The following is a 19,775-nucleotide window of genomic DNA, read 5'->3' as shown; positions in this document are numbered from 1 at the left end:
CCAGTATACAGGACAGGAGAAGTGGTACTGTGCAGTGTATATACAGAATAATACAGATACTGAGAAATACACCAAGTATACAGGAGAGAAGTGGTACTGTGCAGAGTATATATACAGAATAATGCATATACTGAGAATTACAGTGCAGTGATTGTGCACTTTCTTTAACACTGTATCCTGCATATTAGAGCTGGTGCCTACAGAGGGCGCTGTGATGATTGGGTAGTTCTTTGTGCTGTAGGAACGTTTCTGCACTGCTGGACTCTGAGCACTGGGGGCAGTGAAGAGAGCTCAGTGTGGTGTCCTATGTGCAGCACAGGACAGGTGGGTCATTGTCAGACTTGTGTGTCTTATTAGCTAATGTATTTTGCAAGTTTTTACCTATTTTGCATGTTATGGATGTGCATTCATTATGTTGATGCTGAATTATTTTATATTAGTAGCTGATAAACTATAATGAGCTTTATAGCCCTTGTTTGTGTAGTTTGTGGCCTTTAAATGCTTGGTTTTGGGTAATTGCTCCATCATGCAGTTATTGTTGCAGTTTCCCCAGTGTCCATGGCGATGCCACCAATGTGATTGGTGAGGGTGTCGCCTATAGGTGTATTTTCCTGATAACTCTCTATCTTTCCCTTGACTGGCTTTAAAACATTCAATCAGTCTTGGGAAAGTTTGGTGAGGAGCAATATGGCCCCTCTTATACTGGGGTAGCCACTCTTTCCCACATTTCCAAGTGGCAATTTTGTGCAATAGAATTAGAATTATGCAGCTACAAAAATCAGGAGACTCGCTATTTAGTACAGTTAGAAAGCTGGGTGACCAGTAGTATACCTGCTACATCTGCCACTCTGCTCTTTCAGGCTCCTGTTTGGCATGTATGTCAAGATATGCAATGATAAATAATTGTGAGTATGCAACTGCAGCTTTGTCACCTCACCAGCCCCTGCTGGAGTGTTACCGTTTGTTTATCAGTCCCAGATTTGACTGTTTTTTACCTGGATGTGAATGAAAAATCTGGGTGCGGTGGTATAGTTAGCAGACATTACTGTGAGAGTAGCCAGGATCTGTGCAGTGGTGGGTGGGATGGCACTGCTGTGGCAATGTCTAGAATCTGGGCAGTGGTGGATTAGTTAGCAGGCACTGCTGTTGGACTAGCCAGGATCTGGGCAGCGATGGGATAGTTAGCAGGCACTGCTGTGAGAGTAGCCAGGATCTGGGCAGTGGTGGATTAGTTAGCAGGCACTGCTGTGAGAGTAGCCAGGATCTGGGCAGTAGTGGATTAGTCAGCAGGCACTGCTGTGAGAGTAGCCAGGATCTGGGCAGTGGTGGATTAGTTAGCAGGCACTGCTGTGGGACTGGCTAGGATCTGGGCAGTGGTGGATTAGTTAGCAGGCACTGCTGTGAGAGTAGCCAGGATCTGGGCAGTGGTGGATTAGTTAGCAGGCACTGCTGTGGGACTGGCCAGGATCTGGGCAGTGGTGGATTAGTTAGCAGGCACTGCTGGGGGACTGGCCAGGATCTGGGCAGTGGTGGATTAGTTAGCAGGCACTGCTGTGAGAGTAGCCAGGATCTGGGCAGTGGTGGATTAGTTAGCAGGCACTGCTGTGGGACTGGCTAGGATCTGGGCAGTGGTGGATTAGTTAGCAGGCACTGCTGTGAGAGTAGCCAGGATCTGGGCAGTGGTGGATTAGTTAGCAGGCACTGCTGTGGGACTGGCCAGGATCTGGGCAGTGGTGGATTAGTTAGCAGGCACTGCTGTGAGAGTAGCCAGGATCTGGGCAGTGGTGGATTAGTTAGCATGCACTGCTGTTGGACTAGCCAGGATCTGGGCAGCGATGGGATAGTTAGCAGGCACTGCTGTGGGACTGGCCAGGATCTGGGCAGTAGTGGATTAGTTAGCAGGTACTGCTGTCAGAGTAGCCAGGATCTGGGCAGTGGTGGATTAGTTAGCAGGCACTGCTGTGGGACTGGCCAGGATCTGGGCAGTAGTGGATTAGTTAGCAGGCACTGCTGTCAGAGTAGCCAGGATCTGGGCAGTAGTGGATTAGTTAGCAGGCACTGCTGTGAGAGTAGCCAGGATCTGGGCAGTGGTGGATTAGTTAGCAGGCACTGCTGTGAGAGTTGCCAGGATCTGGACAGTGGTGGATTAGTTAGCAGGCACTGCTGTGGGTCTTGCCAGGATCTGGGCAGTGGTGGATTAGTTAGCAGGCACTGCTGTGAGAGTAGCCAGGATCTGGACAGTGGTGGATTAGTTAGCAGGCACTGCTGTGGGACTGGCCAGGATCTGGGCAGTAGTGGATTAGTTAGCAGGCACTGTTGTGGGACGGGCCAGGATCTGGTCAGTAGTGGATTAGTTAGCAGGCACTGCTGTGGGACGGGCCAGGATCTGGGCAGTGGTGGATTAGTTAGCAGGCACTGTTGTGGGACTGTCCAGGATCTGGGCAGTGGTGGATTAGTTAGCAGGCACTGTTGTGGGACTGGCCAGGATCTGGGCAGTGGTGGATTAGTTAGCAGGCACTACTGTGGGACTGGCCAGGATCTGGGCAGTGGTGGATTAGTTAGCAGGCACTGCTGTGGGACTGGCCAGGATCTGGGCAGTGGTGGATTAGTTAGCAGGCACTGCTGTGGGACTGGCCAGGATCTGGGCAGTGGTGGATTAGTTAGCAGGCACTGCTGTGGGACTGGCCAGGATCTGGGCAGTGGTGGATTAGTTAGCAGGCACTGTTGTGGGACTGGCCAGGATCTGGGCAGTGGTGGATTAGTTAGCAGGCACTGCTGTGGGACTGGCCAGGATCTGGGCAGTGGTGGATTAGTTAGCAGGCACTGTTGTGGGACTGGCCAGGATCTGGGCAGTAGTGGATTAGTTAGCAGGCACTGCTGTGAGAGTAGCCAGGATCTGGGCAGTGGTGGATTAGTTAGCAGGCACTGTTGTGGGACTGGCCAGGATCTGGGCAGTGGTGGATTAGTTAGCAGGCACTGCTGTGAGAGTAGCCAGGATCTGGGCAGTGGTGGATTAGTTAGCAGGCACTGCTGTGAGAGTAGCCAGGATCTGGGCAGTAGTGGATTAGTCAGCAGGCACTGCTGTGAGAGTAGCCAGGATCTGGGCAGTGGTGGATTAGTTAGCAGGCACTGCTGTGAGAGTAGCCAGGATCTGGGCAGTGGTGGATTAGTTAGCAGGCACTGCTGTGGGACTGGCCAGGATCTGGGTAGTGGTGGATTAGTTAGCAGGCACTGCTGTGAGAGTAGCCAGGATCTGGGCAGTGGTGGATTAGTTAGCATGCACTGCTGTTGGACTAGCCAGGATCTGGGCAGCGATGGGATAGTTAGCAGGCACTGCTGTGAGAGTAGCCAGGATCTGGGCAGTAGTGGATTAGTCAGCAGGCACTGCTGTGAGAGTAGCCAGGATCTGGGCAGTGGTGGATTAGTTAGCAGGCACTGTTGTGAGAGTAGCCAGGATCTGGGCAGTGGTGGATTAGTTAGCAGGCTCTGCTGTGGGACTGGCCAGGATCTGGGCAGTGGTGGATTAGTTAGCAGGCACTGCTGTGGGACTGGCCAGGATCTGGGCAGTAGTGGATTAGTTAGCAGGCACTGCTGTCAGAGTAGCCAGGATCTGGGCAGTAGTGGATTAGTTAGCAGGCACTGCTGTGAGAGTAGCCAGGATCTGGGCAGTGGTGGATTAGTTAGCAGGCACTGCTGTGAGAGTAGCCAGGATCTGGGCAGTGGTGGATTAGTCAGCAGGCACTGCTGTGAGAGTTGCCAGGATCTGGACAGTGGTGGATTAGTTAGCAGGCACTGCTGTGGGTCTTGCCAGGATCTGGGCAGTGGTGGATTAGTTAGCAGGCACTGCTGTGAGAGTAGCCAGGATCTGGACAGTGGTGGATTAGTTAGCAGGCACTGCTGTGGGACTGGCCAGGATCTGGGCAGTAGTGGATTAGTTAGCAGGCACTGTTGTGGGACGGGCCAGGATCTGGGCAGTGGTGGATTAGTTAGCAGGCACTATTGTGGGACTGTCCAGGATCTGGGCAGTGGTGGATTAGTTAGCAGGCACTGTTGTGGGACTGGCCAGGATCTGGGCAGTGGTGGATTAGTTAGCAGGCACTGTTGTGGGACTGGCCAGGATCTGGGCAGTGGTGGATTAGTTAGCAGGCACTGCTGTGGGACTGGCCAGGATCTGAGCAGTGGTGGATTAGTTAGCAGGCACTGCTGTGGGACTGGCCAGGATCTGGGCAGTGGTGGATTAGTTAGCAGGCACTGTTGTGGGACTGGCCAGGATCTGGGCAGTGGTGGATTAGTTAGCAGGCACTGTTGTGGGACTGGCCAGGATCTGGGCAGTGGTGGATTAGTTAGCAGGCACTGCTGTGAGAGTAGCCAGGATCTGGGCAGTGGTGGATTAGTTAGCAGGCACTGCTGTGAGAGTAGCCAGGATCTGGGCAGTGGTGGATTAGTTAGCAGGCACTGTTGTGGGACTGGCCAGGATCTGGGCAGTAGTGGATTAGTTAGCAGGCACTGCTGTGAGAGTAGCCAGGATCTGGGCAGTGGTGGATTAGTTAGCAGGCACTCTTGTGGGACTGGCCAGGATCTGGGCAGTGGTGGATTAGTTAGCAGGCACTGCTGTGGGACTGGCCAGGATCTGGGCAGTGGTGGATTAGTTAGCAGGCACTGCTGTGGGACTGGCCAGGATCTGGGCAGTGGTGGATTAGTTAGCAGGCACTGCTGTGGGACTGGCCAGGATCTGGGCAGTGGTGGATTAGTTAGCAGGCACTGCTGTGGGACTGGCTAGGATCTGGGCAGTGGTGGATTAGTTAGCAGGCACTGTTGTGGGATTGGCCAGGATCTGGGCAGTAGTGGATTAGTTAGCAGGCACTGCTGTGCGACAGGCCAGGATCTGGGCAGTGGTGGATTAGTCAGCAGGCACTGCTGTGGGACTGGCCAGGATCTGGGCAGTGGTGGATTAGTTAGCAGGCACTGCTGTGGGACTGGCCAGGATCTGGGCAGTGGTGGATTAGTTAGCAGGCACTGCTGGGGGACTGGCCAGGATCTGGGCAGTGGTGGATTAGTTAGCAGGCACTGCTGTGGGACTGGCCAGGATCTGGGCAGTGGTGGATTAGTTAGCAGGCACTGCTGTGGGACTGGCCAGGATCTGGGTAGTGGTGGAATAGTTAGTAAGTAGGTACTGCTGTGAGACTGTACACTTATTCCAAACAAAGGAGAATACTAGATATTTACCCTAAATTATAATACATTAGATTAAGTAGACACCTAGAATATAAAACCTAAAAAGACTACTTAACAAAAAAAACACTAGAGATTATTGGTTATCAATTATATAATTTTATTTTGTCATAGAGACACCAACAAGGATTTTTTATTAAAATAACAATAAAAAATTCCTATGAAGGAAGCAGCTCAGCATACACTACAAAAAGTATAGAGGGTTTAACATCCCCAGAAAAATATATAGAGATGTTTGGAAAGCAGAAAAATATAGTCATCTAATATTCCATATAAAGTGCAGTGCATATGTGCATATCAATAATCATAAATTAGCTTTCACCATGATGCCAGGAATCCACATTATCAGTCATATTGACATGACCAAACCATTTTAGTTAATACAAAAATTATTATAAAGTGCATAGTGCCGATTCAATAATCAGAAATAACTAAGCCATCAAAATACAGGGTTAAACAATGCTACCCACCTGGATTCATACTGTGTATGCAAACGTTGCCACTTCGCACTCCAACGTGCGTTTCACACGTTGCTTCATCAGAGAGTGATCAAGCTGCTTCCTTCATAGGAATTTTTTATTGTTATTTTAATCAAAAATCCTTGTTGTGTCTCTATAACTAAATAAAATTATATAATTGATAACAAAAAAACACTAGAGATTATTGGTTAAGTAGTCTTTTTAGGTTTTATACTGCTGTGAGATTAGCCAGGATCTGGGTAGCGGTGGGATGGTTATCAGGCACTGCTATGGCAATGTCTAGAATCTGCGTAGCGGTGGTATAGTTCGCAAGTACTTGTTAGGCGTCGGATTCCTGCAGCGACACAACAGGAATCCAGAGCCGCACATGCTGCTCTGCAGCAAGCGATTCCTGAGGCTAAGTCCCTCTGCCACTCCACTGAGCATGCTCACGAGACGATCTCCCATTGAAGGTCGGGAGTCACGTGCTCAGGTCCTTCTCCAGATCTGATTGGTCCATCTCAGAGATCTGGAAAGTCCCGGCAGCGCACGGCTATAAAAGGCCCGCATGGCCGCTTGGCCATGCGCTAGTACAGACTCTTCTTGCTACATGTGTGAATGGTGATGGATGTATGATTCTGGTGACTGACTTATTAAGATTCCCCTCCCTCTGATATTATGCATGTGGATAGGGAACTATAGAAAGAGTCAGCGCCAGTCAGGGGCAAGCCTTAGGCCACTGTGCACACCGCACCTCTACACTAGCGTTCGGTGGTGTCACGTCTCTCACGGCACTATCGCACAGCGGCTGTGTCTGCCGCCGCGCTGCATTCAGCAGCACTTACCGGCGTCCGCAGTAGCGACGCTGCACGCACGGCAGGTCTAGACGGACACCGCTCCCTGTCTTGGACCCGTGACCAGATACCGTGCGTGCAATTTCACCGAGACCTGTGAGTCTAACAGGCTCGGTGTTTATGTTACAGCGCCTCTGTGAGTTAACAGAGCCCGCTCTGCGCACGTCGGGTGACGTTGAACCCGTGCACATTATACCGCCATAAAGCGCGTCTGCCATTAATTAGCAGTGGTTTTAACATCTACTGCACAGTGGACGCCGAGCGGCGAACGCACTTTATTATTTATTTAGTGCGTTCCGCCGTTCCTAACAGTACTGCTGTGGGACTAGCCAGGATCTGGGCAGCCGTGGGATAGTTAGTAAGCAGGCATTGCTGTGGGACTAGCCAGGATCTGGGCAGTGGTGGAATAGTTAGTAAACAGGCACTGCTGTGAGAGTAGCCAGGATCTGGGCAGCAGTGGGGTGGTTATCAGGCACTGCTGTGGAAATGTCTAGAATCTGAGTAGCGGTGGTATAGTTCGCAGGCACTGCTGTAGGCCTAGCCAGGATCTGGGTAGTGGTGGATTAGTTAGTAAGCAAGCACTGCTGTGAGAGTAGCCAGGATCTGGGCAGTGGTGGGATATTTAGTAAGCTGGCACTGCTGTGGTACTGTCTAGAATCTGGGCAGTGGTGGGATTGATATCAGGCACTACTGTGGCACTGTATAGGATCTGTCAAGCGGTGGTATAGTCAGCAATAACTGTTGTGGGACTAACCAGAATCTGGGCAGCGGTGGGATAGTTAGCAAGCAATGCTGCGGCATCATCTAGAATCTGGTTAGTGGTATAATTAGTAGGCACTGCTGTGAGACTGGCCAGGATCTGGGTAGCAGTGGGATAGTTAGTAAGCAGGCACTACTGTGGGACTAGCCAGGATCTGGGCAGCTGTGGGATAGTTTGTAAGCAGGCACTGCTGTTGCATTATCTAGAAACTTTGGTAGCCGCAGTAAATTTAGCAGGCACTGGTGTGGGACTGGCCAGGATCTGGGCAGCGGTGGGATAGTTAGTAGGCATGCACTGCTGTGGGACTGGCCAGGATCTGGGCAGCGGTGGGATAGTTAGCAGGCATGCACTGCTGTGGGACTAGCCAGGATCTGGGAAGCGGTGGGATAGTTAGCAGGCACTGTTATAGGACTGTCCAGGATCTGTGCAGCAATTGGATTATCATGCACAGCTTTGGCACTGTCTAGGATCTGGGTAGCGGTGGTATAGTTAGCAAGCACTGCTGTGGCACTGTCTAGAATCTGGGCAGTGGTGAGATTATCAGGGACTGCTGTGGCACGGTCTAGTATCTGTACAGTGGTGGGATCGTTATTAAGCACTGCTGTGGCACAAGCCAGGATCTCGGCAGCAGTGGGATAGTTATCAGGCACTGCTGTGGCACTATCTAGAATCTGTGTAACCATGTGAAATTAGCAGGCATTGGTGTGGAACTGGCCAGGATCTGCGCAGCGGTGGGATATTTAGTAAGCAGGCACAGCTGTGGGACTAGCCCGGATGTGGGCAGCGGTGGGATAGATAGCAGGCACTGCTATGGGACTGTCTAGGATCTGTTCAGCAATGCAGCAATGGCATCGTTATCATGCACTGCTGTGGCACTGTCTAGGATCTGGGTAGCGGTGGTATAGTTAGCAGACACTGCTGTGGCACTGTCTAGAATCTGGACAGTGGTGGGATTATCAGGGAGTGGTGGGATTATCAGGGACTGCTGTGGCACTGTATAGTATCTGTACAGTGGTGGGATCTTTATCAAACACTGCTGTGGCACTTTATAGGACTGGGAAGCGGTAGTATAGTTAACAGGCACTGCTGTGGGACAAGCCAGGATCTGGGCAGCAGTGGGATGGTTAGCAGGCACTGCTGTGGCATTATCTAGAATCTGGGTAGCCATGGTAAAGTTAGCAGGCACTGATGTGGGACTGACCAGGATCTGGGCAGCGGTGGGATATTTAGTAAGCAAGCACTGCTATGGGACTAGCAATGATCTGGTCAGTGGTGGGATATTTAGTAGGCAGGTACTGCTGTGGGACTAGCCAGGATCTGGCCAGCGGTGGGATATTTAGTAAGCAATCACTGCTGTGGGACTAGCTAAGATCTGGGCAGCGGTGGGATATTTAGTAAGCAAGCACTGCTGTGGGACTAGCCAGGATCTGGCCAGCGGTGGGATATTTAGTAAGCAGGCACTGCTGTGAGACTAGCCAGGATCTGGGCAGCGGTGGGATATTTAGTAAGCAGGCACAGCTGTGGGACTAGCCAGGATCTGGGCAGCGGTGGGATATTTAGTAAGCAGGCACTGCTGTGAGAGTAGCCAGGATCTGGGCAGCGATGGGATATTTAGTAAGCAGGCATTGCTGTGGGACTAGCCAGGATCTGGGCAGCGGTGGGATATTTAGTAAGAAGGCACAGCTGTGGGACTAGCCAGGATCTGGGCAGCGGTGGGATATTTAGTAAGCAGGCACAGCTGTGGGACTAGCCAGGATCTGGGCAGCGATGGGATATTTAGTAAGCAGGCATTGCTGTGGGACTAGCCAGGATCTGGGCAGCGGTGGGATATTTAGTAAGAAGGCACAGCTGTGGGACTAGCCAGGATCTGGGCAGCGGTGGGATATTTAGTAAGAAGGCACAGCTGTGGGACTAGCCAGGATCTGGGCAGCGGTGGGATATTTAGTAAGCAGGCACAGCTGTGGGACTAGCCAGGATCTGGGCAGCGATGGGATATTTAGTAAGCAGGCATTGCTGTGGGACTAGCCAGGATCTGGGCAGCGGTGGGATATTTAGTAAGAAGGCACAGCTGTGGGACTAGCCAGGATCTGGACAGCGGTGGGATATTTAGGGTATGTGCACACTTTGCGGTTTCTGCTGCGTTTTCGCAGCGTTTTTGGCTCTGCAGAAACGCAGCAGATTCTGCTGCGTTGTACAGTACCTTTATTTGCTATGGAAATAAAAAAAAGCTGTGCACATGCTGCGTTTTTTTCCGCGCGGTTTTGCTGCAGTTTTCAAAACGCAGCATGTCAATTGTTTGGTGCAGAAACGCTGCAGTTTTACACCTCATCCATTATGAGGTGTAAAACCGCAGGGCAAAACCGCAGATAAACCGCAGGTCTTTGTCCTGCGGATTTACCTGCGGTTTTCTCTACAAAATCCGCAGAGACAAAAAACTATGTGTGCACATACCCTTAGTACGCAAACACTGCTGTGGGACTAGAAAGGATCTGGGCAGCGGTGGGATAGTTAGCAGGCAAGCACTGCTGTGGGACTAGCCTGGATCTGGCCAGCGGTGGGATAGTTAACAGGCACTGCTATGGGACTGTCTAGGATCTGTGCAGAAATGGGATCGTTATCATGCACTGCTGGGGCACTGTCTAGGATCTGGGTAGTGGTGGTATAGTTAGGCTAAATTCACATTAGTGTTTTTTTGCGCAGCGCATCGTGCACAATAGAAATGCATGCAAAAAACGCATCATTACGCCAAAAACGTATGCGCACGAAAACGCAGACGAACGCATGTCCATGCTCAAGCCTGCATTCCCATAGACTGTAATGCGTTATTTTGTCGCATTCCGTGCACATGCGTTTTTTTACGCCTTTCGGTGGACCTAAAAATGCAACAGGTTGCTTCTGACGCGCCTAGGCGCACACTTTGAAAAAACGCATGCATACGAACGCGTGCAAAGGCAAGACCATGTGCACACCATGTTAAACATAGGTACGCATGCGCATGGACGTGCACAAAAACGCTAATGTGAAACCAGACTTAGCAGGCACTGCTGTGGCACTGTCTAGAATCTGGGCAGTGGTGGTATTATCAAGGACTGCTGTGGCACTGTATAGGACTGGGAAGCGTTGGTATACAACCCCTGGCAAAAATTATGGAATCACCGGCCTTGGAGGATGTTCATTCAGTTGTTTAATTGTGTAGAAAAAAAGCAGATCACAGACATGGCACAAAACTAAAGTCATTTCAAATGGCAACTTTCTGGCTTTAAGAAACACTAAAAGAAATCAAGAACAAAAAATGTGGTAGTCAGTAATGGTTACTTTTTTAAACCAAGCATAGGGAAAAAATTATGGAATCACTCAATTCTGGGGAAAAAATTATGGAATCATGAAAAACAAACCAACAAAAAAACCACTCCAACACATCGCTCTATTTTGTTGCACCACCTCTGGCTTTTATAACAGCTTGCAGTCTCTGAGGCAAAGACTTAATGATTGTCAAACAGTACGCTTCATCAATCTGGCTCCAACTTTCTCTGATTGCTGTTGCCAGATCAGCTTTGCAGGTTGGAGCCTTGTCATGGACCATTTTCTTCAACTTCCAGCAAAAATTTTCAATTGGATTGAGATCTGGACTATTTGCAGGCCATGACATTGACCTTATGTGTCTTTTTTAAGGAATATTTTCACAGTTTTTGCTCTATGGCAGGATGCATTATCATCTTGAAAAATGATTTCATCATCCCCAAACATCCTTTCAATTGATGGGATAAGAAAAATGTCCAAAATATCAACATAAACTTGTGCATTTATTGAAGATGTAATGACAGCCATCTCCCCAGTGCCTTTACCTGACATGCAGCCCTATATCATCAATGACTGTGGAAATTTGCATGTTCTCTTCAGACAGTCATCTTTATAAATCTCATTGGAACGGCACCAAACAAAAGTTCCAGCATCATCACCTTGCCCAATTCAGATACGCGATTCATCACTGAATATGACTTTCATCCAGTCATCCACAGTCCATGATTGCTTTTCCTTAGCCCATTGTAACCTTGTTTTCTCAATTTAGGTGTTAATGATGGCTTTCGTTTAGCTTTTCTGTATGTAAATCCGATTTCCTTTAGGCGGTCTCTTACAGGTCGGTCACAGACGTTGACTCCAGTTTCCTCCCATTCGTTCCTCATTTGTTTTCTTGTGCATTTCCTGTTTTGGAGACATATTGCTTTAAGTTTCCGGTTTTGACGCTTTGATGTCTTCCTTGGTCTACCAGTATGTTTGCCTTTAACAACCTTCCCATGTTGTTTGTATTTGGTCTAGATTTTAGTAATAGCTGACTGTGAACAACCAACATCTTTTGCAAGATTGTGTGACGATTTACCCTCTTTTAAGAGTTTGGTAATCCTCTCCTTTGTTTCAATTGACATCTCTCTTGTTGGAGCCATGATTCATGTCAGTCCACTTGGTGCAACAGCTCTCCAAGGTGTGCTCACTCCTTTTTAGATGCAGACTAATGAGCAGATCTAATTTGATGCAGGTGTTAGTTTTGGGAATGAAAATTTACAGGGTGATTCCATCATTTTTTCCGCAGAATTGAGTGATTCCATAATTTTTCCCCTGTGCTTGGTTTAAAAAAGTAACTATTATTGACTACCACATTTTTTGTTCTTGTTTTCCTTTAGTGTTTCGTAAAGCCAGAAAGTTGCCATTTGAAATGACTTTAGTTTTGTGCCATGTCTGTGGTCTGCTTTTTTTTCTACAAAATTAAACAATTTAATGAACATCCTCCCAAGGTGGGTGATTCCATAATTTTTCCCAGGGGTTGTAGTTAACAGGCACTGCTGTGGGACAAGCCAGGATCTGGGCAGCAGTGGGATGGTTAGCAGGCATGCACTGCTGTGGGACTAGCCAGGATCTGGGCAAGGGTGGGATAGTTAGCAGGCACTGCTATGGTACTGTCCAGTATCAGGGCAGCGGTGGGATATTTAGTAAGCAAGTACTGCTGTGGGACTAGCCAGGATCTGGGCATCGGTGGGATAGTTAGCAGGCACTGCTATGAGATTGTCCAGGATCTGGGCAGCGGTGGGATAGTTATCAGGCACTGCTATGGTACTGTCCAGGATCAGGGCAGCGGTGGGATATTTAGTAAGCAAGTACTGCTATGGGACTGTCCAGGATCTGGGCAGCGGTGGGATAGTTAGCAGGCACTGCTATGGGATTGTCCAGGATCTTCTGGGCAGCAGTGGGATAGTTAGCAGGCACTGTCATCATCTGATAGCTATGGTATAATTAGCAGGCACTTCTCTGCGACTGGCCAGGATCTGTGTAGTGGTGGGATAATTAGTAAGCAGACTGGCCAGGATCTGGTACTTGTGGGATGAATAGCCAGCAGCCCGGCACTGCTGTGTGACTGGCCAGCGGTGGGATGGTTAGCAGGCACTGCTGTGGGACTGGCCAGCGGTGGGATGGTTAGCAGGCACTGCTGTGGGACTGGCCAGAGGTGGGATGGTTAGAAGGCACTGCTGTGGGACTGGCCAGCGGTGGGATGGTTAGCAGGCACTGCTGTGGGACTGGCCAGAGGTGGGATGGTTAGAAGGCACTACTGTGGGACTGGCTAGGATCTGGGCAGCTGCAGCTTTTCCTCAGCTCCTCCCAGGGAATGTTATTATAGTTCCTCAGTGTCAGACAGTCAGATAGAGAGCCGGGAGAGTACAGCTCAGATCACCATACTCTCTCCTTCATTCTACTCCAGACAAAGCTGCGATGGAAACGCCAGGGAACCGGAGGACCAACCGGGGGCACTCGTCCACGCCACTGTCCCCGACCCGTATCACCCGCCTGCAGGAGAAGGAAGACCTGCAGGAGCTCAATGACCGGTTGGCCGTATACATCGATAAGGTGCGCTCCCTGGAGTCGGAAAATGCGGGGCTGCGACTGAGGATCACCGAGTCAGAGGAGGAAGTGAGTCGCGAGGCGTCCAGCATCAAGTCCGCTTACGAGACAGAGCTCGCCGACGCACGCAAAACCCTGGATTCTGTGGCCAAAGAGAGGGCTCGACTCCAACTAGAACTGAGCAAGATCCGGGAGGAGCACAACGAGCTGAAGGCACGGTAAGGAGTAGGGAATATATGTATGGGGAATATGGGGTCGTGTATGTTGGGGTGAGGTACTTATAGGGTATCTTGACTGGCACGTTATATGCAAATGATACAAACTGTGGGATATAGTGGGCAAATATATAGACTTAGAGGCAAAATATAAGGGACATATGGACTAGGACAGAATATATAGGTCCTCTCTCATCCTGTACCAGTCGTGACTTGTATTGTTTAAGATTACTGTACTTGTATGTATTCTGTATACCCCTCCTTACATGTAAAGCGCCATGGAATAAATGGCGCTATAATAATAATATAGGAGGTATGAGGTGTTGGATATTCAGTAAATTCAAGGAAAACAAAGTATATACTGTAGGTATTTACTACCGGGGTATTCATATTCGAGGATATGGAGTGGGGGATATATAGGGCATATGCATGAGATGTGGACTGTATCACCCACTTAACACCTTGTATGCCACAGACTTTGCTCCTTTGGATCTTGTTTTGGTTTGAATCCGTTAATCTTGCTGCGGCTTCTCTCCTGTTCATGACTTTCACTTTCTCCAGGCGCGGATATGGGGCTGAAATTCCTGTCCTCTCCGGATTTCACCCCCCTCCACTGCTCCTGTATTAATAGCCTTTGCTGCAGACAGAAATAATCTGACTTTGGATTTTTTTTTTGAGGACTGACTCATAGGAAAGCTGAATGCTTCACCCCACCCCTGTGCCCGGTACTGTGCTCCCATTACTGCCTGGTGTTATACCCCCCAAACTGACTATTTATCATCCACCCTATAATATGGTGCCCGACATTCAGCTCCCAACATCTGGTATTGATTTCTATGCCTACTGGCAGTGCCATTTCTGATAGTCGATGCCATCTGGTTAATGTTTTCATGCCCCCTCCATTTTTATGTGTTGTACTTGGCATTGAAGCACAGAGTATTTAAGCTTCTCTGTGCTCAAGATATCGGGTCACACGGAGACTGGCAGCTGCTTCCTTTGCAGCTGTCATCTTTATCTGCCATTGAGCCTATTGTGCCCGCCTGCTGTGGCACCGACGTCCTACAGACTGTAGCCTTGTCTTGTTGTTCTCCTCGGCCATGTGTTGTGTCTGGGCAGCCGATTGTACACTGATATTGGGCACACCCAGCGTGCCACCCGCTATCGGCAGAGAAAGTCAGGGCGGGTGAGCTTCAGCTCCCTATATGGCATCTTCCCTCCGATGACGGGAAAAAGATGGTGTCCTGCCAACATCCTAGATTCTGCTTTTAATTTTCCAACCCATCCTCCTCCCCATTCTGCCCTTTATCCGTAATTATCCCCCTCCCCCCAATTACATACACATGTGGGACGGAGTTGGCAAACAAGACTTTTTTTTCATTTTTCATGGTTGTCGGAATTTCCATCTTAAAATATAGGGAATGTGTCTTTGATCTTATAACTGGTTGATCATAAAAACATGGCCGCTTGCACCATACCTAGTTTTAAATTGTCAGGAATAGCCGTTGGCGCTGAGGTCCCAACATGCATTAAAAAGGGGGGTGATTATAATAAGAATTGGGTGCTTCGCACGAAACGAGCGGGAGACGTTGTGTAACGAGTTGTGCCTATATTGGGAAGTCTCGCTTTTCACAAATTCCCCAGCATCACATATAAAAAAAACCCTTAAAACTTGTGCCTGTCATCTTGTTGTCTCGTTTTTGTTTTTTTTTTGTTTTGTTTTTTTGTTGTGACAATGCGAGTAATCAGCACCAGGGCATCACTCAGAATGTGAAGATAAAACAATAAAACTCTAAAAATGTGTTTTATTAAAATAATTAATTGGGTTTCACTATCCTTCACAATGGCTGCAAGATGGCCGCCACACTGAGGGTAAAACCTGTGGTTATAATGAAGTCAGTAACCTATAAAGTTTAATACGTACATAGCAAAGAGGGTGTGATGGGTCCACATGGATTGTTACGAGCGTCCCTCCTGAGGGAACACGTGCAAAGCAATATGGTCGCCACCTATTGTTTTGCGGTAAATATATCAGCCAGGTACAGTCAGCCCATTCATAAACCAACCAGTGATTTCTAAGGGGCACTCGCCATTTGATGTAACTTGTATCTCTTGCATAGCTTCGAGACACGTACAATAGCATTGTTCTTATTTACTTGCGAAGCAATATGGCCACCGCCTGATGTTCTGAGGTAAATTTATCGGACGGTTAAAATAAATCAGTCTGTGGTTTCTGAGGAGCACCACCTGTCTGGCATAGCGACAATGCATACCACAACAGGCTGGGAACACGTGCAAAGCAATATGGCCGCCTGATGTTCTGAGGTATATTTACCATCTCATTCTTTACCTGTCGGAGGTTTCTGAGGGACGTCCACCCGTCTTACTTAACACTTATCTCTCTCGTAGCTCCGACACATATGACAACGTAGTCTTTACTTAAAGGTTGGGTATAGTGTGTGGGGTGAAGGATGCAGGTTGCTGCCACTGTGGGCTGTATGTCTTCAGCCCCACACATTCCTTTAGTGAATGCACAGAGTAAACGCATTGTTGTCCCAGGGTGTCGCATGAGATGAATTCCTTCCGTGTCTGAAGTCACCTAAGTTTTTGGCGTGGTGAATTCTTCTCACTTTCAGGCCCACGCTTGCCGCTGATATTTTACCTGTTGTTTCCATGGTGGATCAAAGGCCAAGACCTGCCAGCTCATAAAGTAGTAATGTGCAGCTCATCTCTTGCATAATGCTTCATAGCTCGGCGGCGTGTTGGGTATCATGACCGTCGCACACCTTGGCAACGGCTTATGTGCTCTGCCGCACCCGTATTCTAATCACAAATAATTCAGCACAAAAGGGATGAATAGGTATCGCGCTGTGAAACAGCTGGCCTGCAGCACAGAGGATTTTAGGACCCTACTTTTGTTATTGAGCACAGAGTATTTAAGGAGGTGTGTATTTGAGCACTATCATTCTGGGCAATGACCCATGTGACTGCCGGGCATCAGCCGGCATCCCACGCGCCGACGTCTGAAATTCCACATGTCGTCTACATTGCTTCTTCCCAGCAGCCACTCCCGTAGCCATGATAAAAGTCTCTTTGTCCGGACAATCGGCCGGTAGCTATAGCTACTAAGGCTGGCATATCGCCCCTAATCTTGTGCCCGTTAACCGCCTTTGTGCCAGTCACACAAAATACCCAGTGACTGGCAAGGCTGACATTTTCGAGGAACATGTTATGGATCAGCTGCTGACAAATAATATGTTGCCCATAGCAACCAATGTAAGAGTAGAATTTTTCTGTTAGCAGCCAGTGCTTGCGTCTGTCCCCTAACCAATAAGATCACTGCTTTTACTTTTCAACTTGCTGAACAAAAACTGGTTATTATGGTAACGCCATCATTTTCGTAAAGGTTGCTAAGGAAAATGCTGTAAGTCAGCCCATTGTCCTCTAGACTTGCACAGTAGTGTCTTCTCATCTGCGGGCTGCTCCCTGTGGGACAGGGTGCACTTTTTTCTTGCATATTTTGAATTCCTGACTCTTGCATGAAGCGAAAGCATTTTGTCCTGGTGTGTAATGAGTAAAGAAAGATGGCACCTCTCCAAATGGATCACCGGAGGTTGTCGAAGTTACCCGGCATTCATCCAGAACGTTGCTCCCATACATAAGGTCATCGCACCTGGCAGACATGCCTGTTTACCATTTCCTCGGCAGTGATTGGATGCCCACGTGGGTAGATGTGAGGTTCACGTTCGTGGTCTTCTACGTTGCGGTCATCGGGTTACATCCTCATAGTAAAGAAAAAAAACACAAAAACCGTTGCGTTGAGGATCGTCTGTATCTCTGGCGCGATCTAGGTGATGAATTTTGGCCGCCATTTTGAAGTGCAGTAAGTGCGCTATTGTGAGCACATATTTCTTCTTCCCTCTCTGTGGTCAGACCCATTCCCCTTGATAAATGGTGTGAAAACAGGAACTGACCCCCCAGCCCTAGTTAAATAAGGACTGGCAATTGCTTCCTGAATTGTACCCTGAAGCTTCAGGGACCACAGGCCGTAATATTCCTATCACTTGGTAGTCGGTTAGCGGCTAATGTTAATAGACCTGGTTAAGCAGCTTCTTAAAGGGGTGTGACACCTTAATTTACATAAGTAATTCCCTATGTCCTAGCAGTGCGGTCTCAGCTCGCCCATAATGTCTCACGCAGGAACTCGCTACAGATCTGTGTCCTTTTTTTTTTTTTTCTTTATAAACACACCGTGTACGATATTTAAATCCATGGGAGATCATTTTGTGTGAAAACAAAATCCCATGATAGATACCATCTAATAAAATATAAAATGGTAAAGATTAAAATAAAAATTATGCTGAAATAATTAATAAGATGAGGATAAAAAAAAGAAAAATGCTAAAAATAGATCTATAAAGAATATCTAAAATTTAAAACGAAAATCTTAAAAAGGTAAAAAAAATATTAAATATGCTTAAAGAATAAATGCATAAAACATAATAAAAAAAATAAGATATACCGTACTAAAAAAATGAAAGTAAAGATAAAAAGTAAAACATATATAATAAAACTGTTTAAAACATAAAAATAAATTCCCTTAGTTTGTTTTCCAATGGCAGACACCTCCCTTAACAATTTCTATCGTCTTGCAGATCTCGCTAACAAAGAACAGCTTGTGCAAAGACGATACGGCTTGTAAATTTTTCCTTTTTTTTTTCCTTTTATCCCATAAATCGGAGCAGCCCTGGAGCAGAGGTGGTGGGGGATGGAATAGAAGTTTCCACTGTGGTTATAATTACATTATTATTTCACTCTTGGTTGCCGCCCAGCTCATGACTCACAACCAGAAAATATTTCTTCAAGTTTGTGGCTCGTAAATTTGGTAAAACATTTTTTTTTCTATAATTTCTAGCAATTCTTTGTTCTGTAACGGTCTCTGGAGGCGTGTTTTTTTTTTTGTTTTTTTTTCCCATTTTGGTTGTTGCATGTTTATGGGGATTTGCAGAAGGCATGTTCCTCGTGCAGCTGCTCGGGACGCCTCCAATGTATTTTCTGTAGCTGCCTGGGGAGGTGACAGCCACCATCTCTGGATATGCACCCTCCTATAATGACTGGAGGGGGAGACGTCTTAGCTTTCATCAGCAGTCGCTTGTGTTTTATAAGGATGGGGATCTGAGGAAACGCAGCAAAACGCGCAGCGTAAAAAAACAGGGTAAGGGTATGTGCACACGCTGTGGATCCGGCCCTGCGGATCTGCAGCAGTTCTGCAGACAGTGTACAGTATAATGTTAGCCAATGGGATTTCAAATCCGCAGTGCACATGCTGCGGATTTTGCCGCGTGGATTTGCTGCGGTTTTAAATCCGCAGCATGTCAATTCTTTCTGCGGATTCTGCAGTGGTTTGACACCTGTTCCATTGTTCAGGTGTCAATCCGCAGGGGAAACCCGCTGGCAAATCCGCAGAAAAACTGCAGGTCACTTTACCTGCGGTTTTACCTGCAAATCCGCACGGAAAAATCCGCAGGTGAATCCGCAGCATGTGCACTCAACTGAAGGGGCATCATGTGGTGACTGCCGAAAATCCCAGCTTTTGCTTTCAAGTTTTTGGGAAATTGTATTTCTTTAGTAAAATATTGTCAAAATGTACTGTTTTAATTTAATACAAAATATATATTTGTTTGATTATCATAACTGCAAAGTAGTCAATTGGATTTTCTCCATTGAACCAGTCTTTTTTTAAATCTTCTGGATTTTACCACTAAGCTAAAAAATGTAAAGGGATGCACCTGGTTAAAATGATACTGTACAGGGGGCAGATTATGACACAAGGATTCCCTGTTTTTGTCATATTCAGTCTTCTAATTGTGCACTACGTATAACATAGCCTATAACGGTTTTCTTGAGACTTCCTTTAAATTTAAGGCTCTTCTACCCAGGATGATATGGATGTAGATGTAGAGGAAAACTGTGAACTCATTCTCTTGATGAGTATTGTAAGGATAAATGACATCCGGATTTCACTCCCGTACACAACAGACTTCCTTCCTACACCAGGAGTCACTAAAGTGTGGCATCTTAGGCTGAAAAACAGTCTGTGTGAACATTGGGTGATTGCCAACCCCATTGCGGTTCCTAAAGAACATGTAATGCATAGTGCAACTTCATGATCCCTGGACCTGCTGGTCAGAGCAGCAAATGGCGCATGTCACCTGACCTATGTGATGCGATAAACTTGTGCTATATGTGCGCTTGGACAACCCTTCTTTACTTATATAGATCCTGCTGTAATTGCCACAAAGGGGGATATACAAAAATAGAAGTAAAAAAAACAAAACCCTATAGATTTACAAAATGTCCTGATACAGTG

General features: G+C 47.6%; 1 protein-coding gene across 2 annotated transcripts in view; it reads left to right on the top strand.

Moving 5' to 3' along the window:
- Nucleotides 1-219: 219 nt before the first annotated feature.
- LMNA (lamin A/C) overlaps nucleotides 220-19,775 on the top strand; it is a 36,946-nt gene continuing 17,390 nt past the window's right edge. The window contains exons 1-2 of one of the 2 annotated variants that reach the window (XM_073566862.1): nucleotides 220-324; nucleotides 13,054-13,411. In XM_073566862.1, coding sequence (XP_073422963.1) covers nucleotides 13,065-13,411 — 347 coding nt within the window. In that variant the 5' untranslated portion in view covers nucleotides 220-324; nucleotides 13,054-13,064. Of the gene's footprint in view, nucleotides 325-877; nucleotides 906-13,053; nucleotides 13,412-19,775 lie in introns of those variants that run through there. The other variant, XM_073566861.1, reaches the window with a different exon arrangement.

Source organism: Dendrobates tinctorius, unplaced genomic scaffold (genome assembly GCF_039654945.1).
Source record: "Dendrobates tinctorius isolate UK_male_01 unplaced genomic scaffold, ASM3965494v1 ptg000019l, whole genome shotgun sequence".
Taxonomy (NCBI): domain Eukaryota; kingdom Metazoa; phylum Chordata; class Amphibia; order Anura; family Dendrobatidae; genus Dendrobates; species Dendrobates tinctorius.
This window is presented reverse-complemented; position numbering and strand designations above follow the sequence as displayed.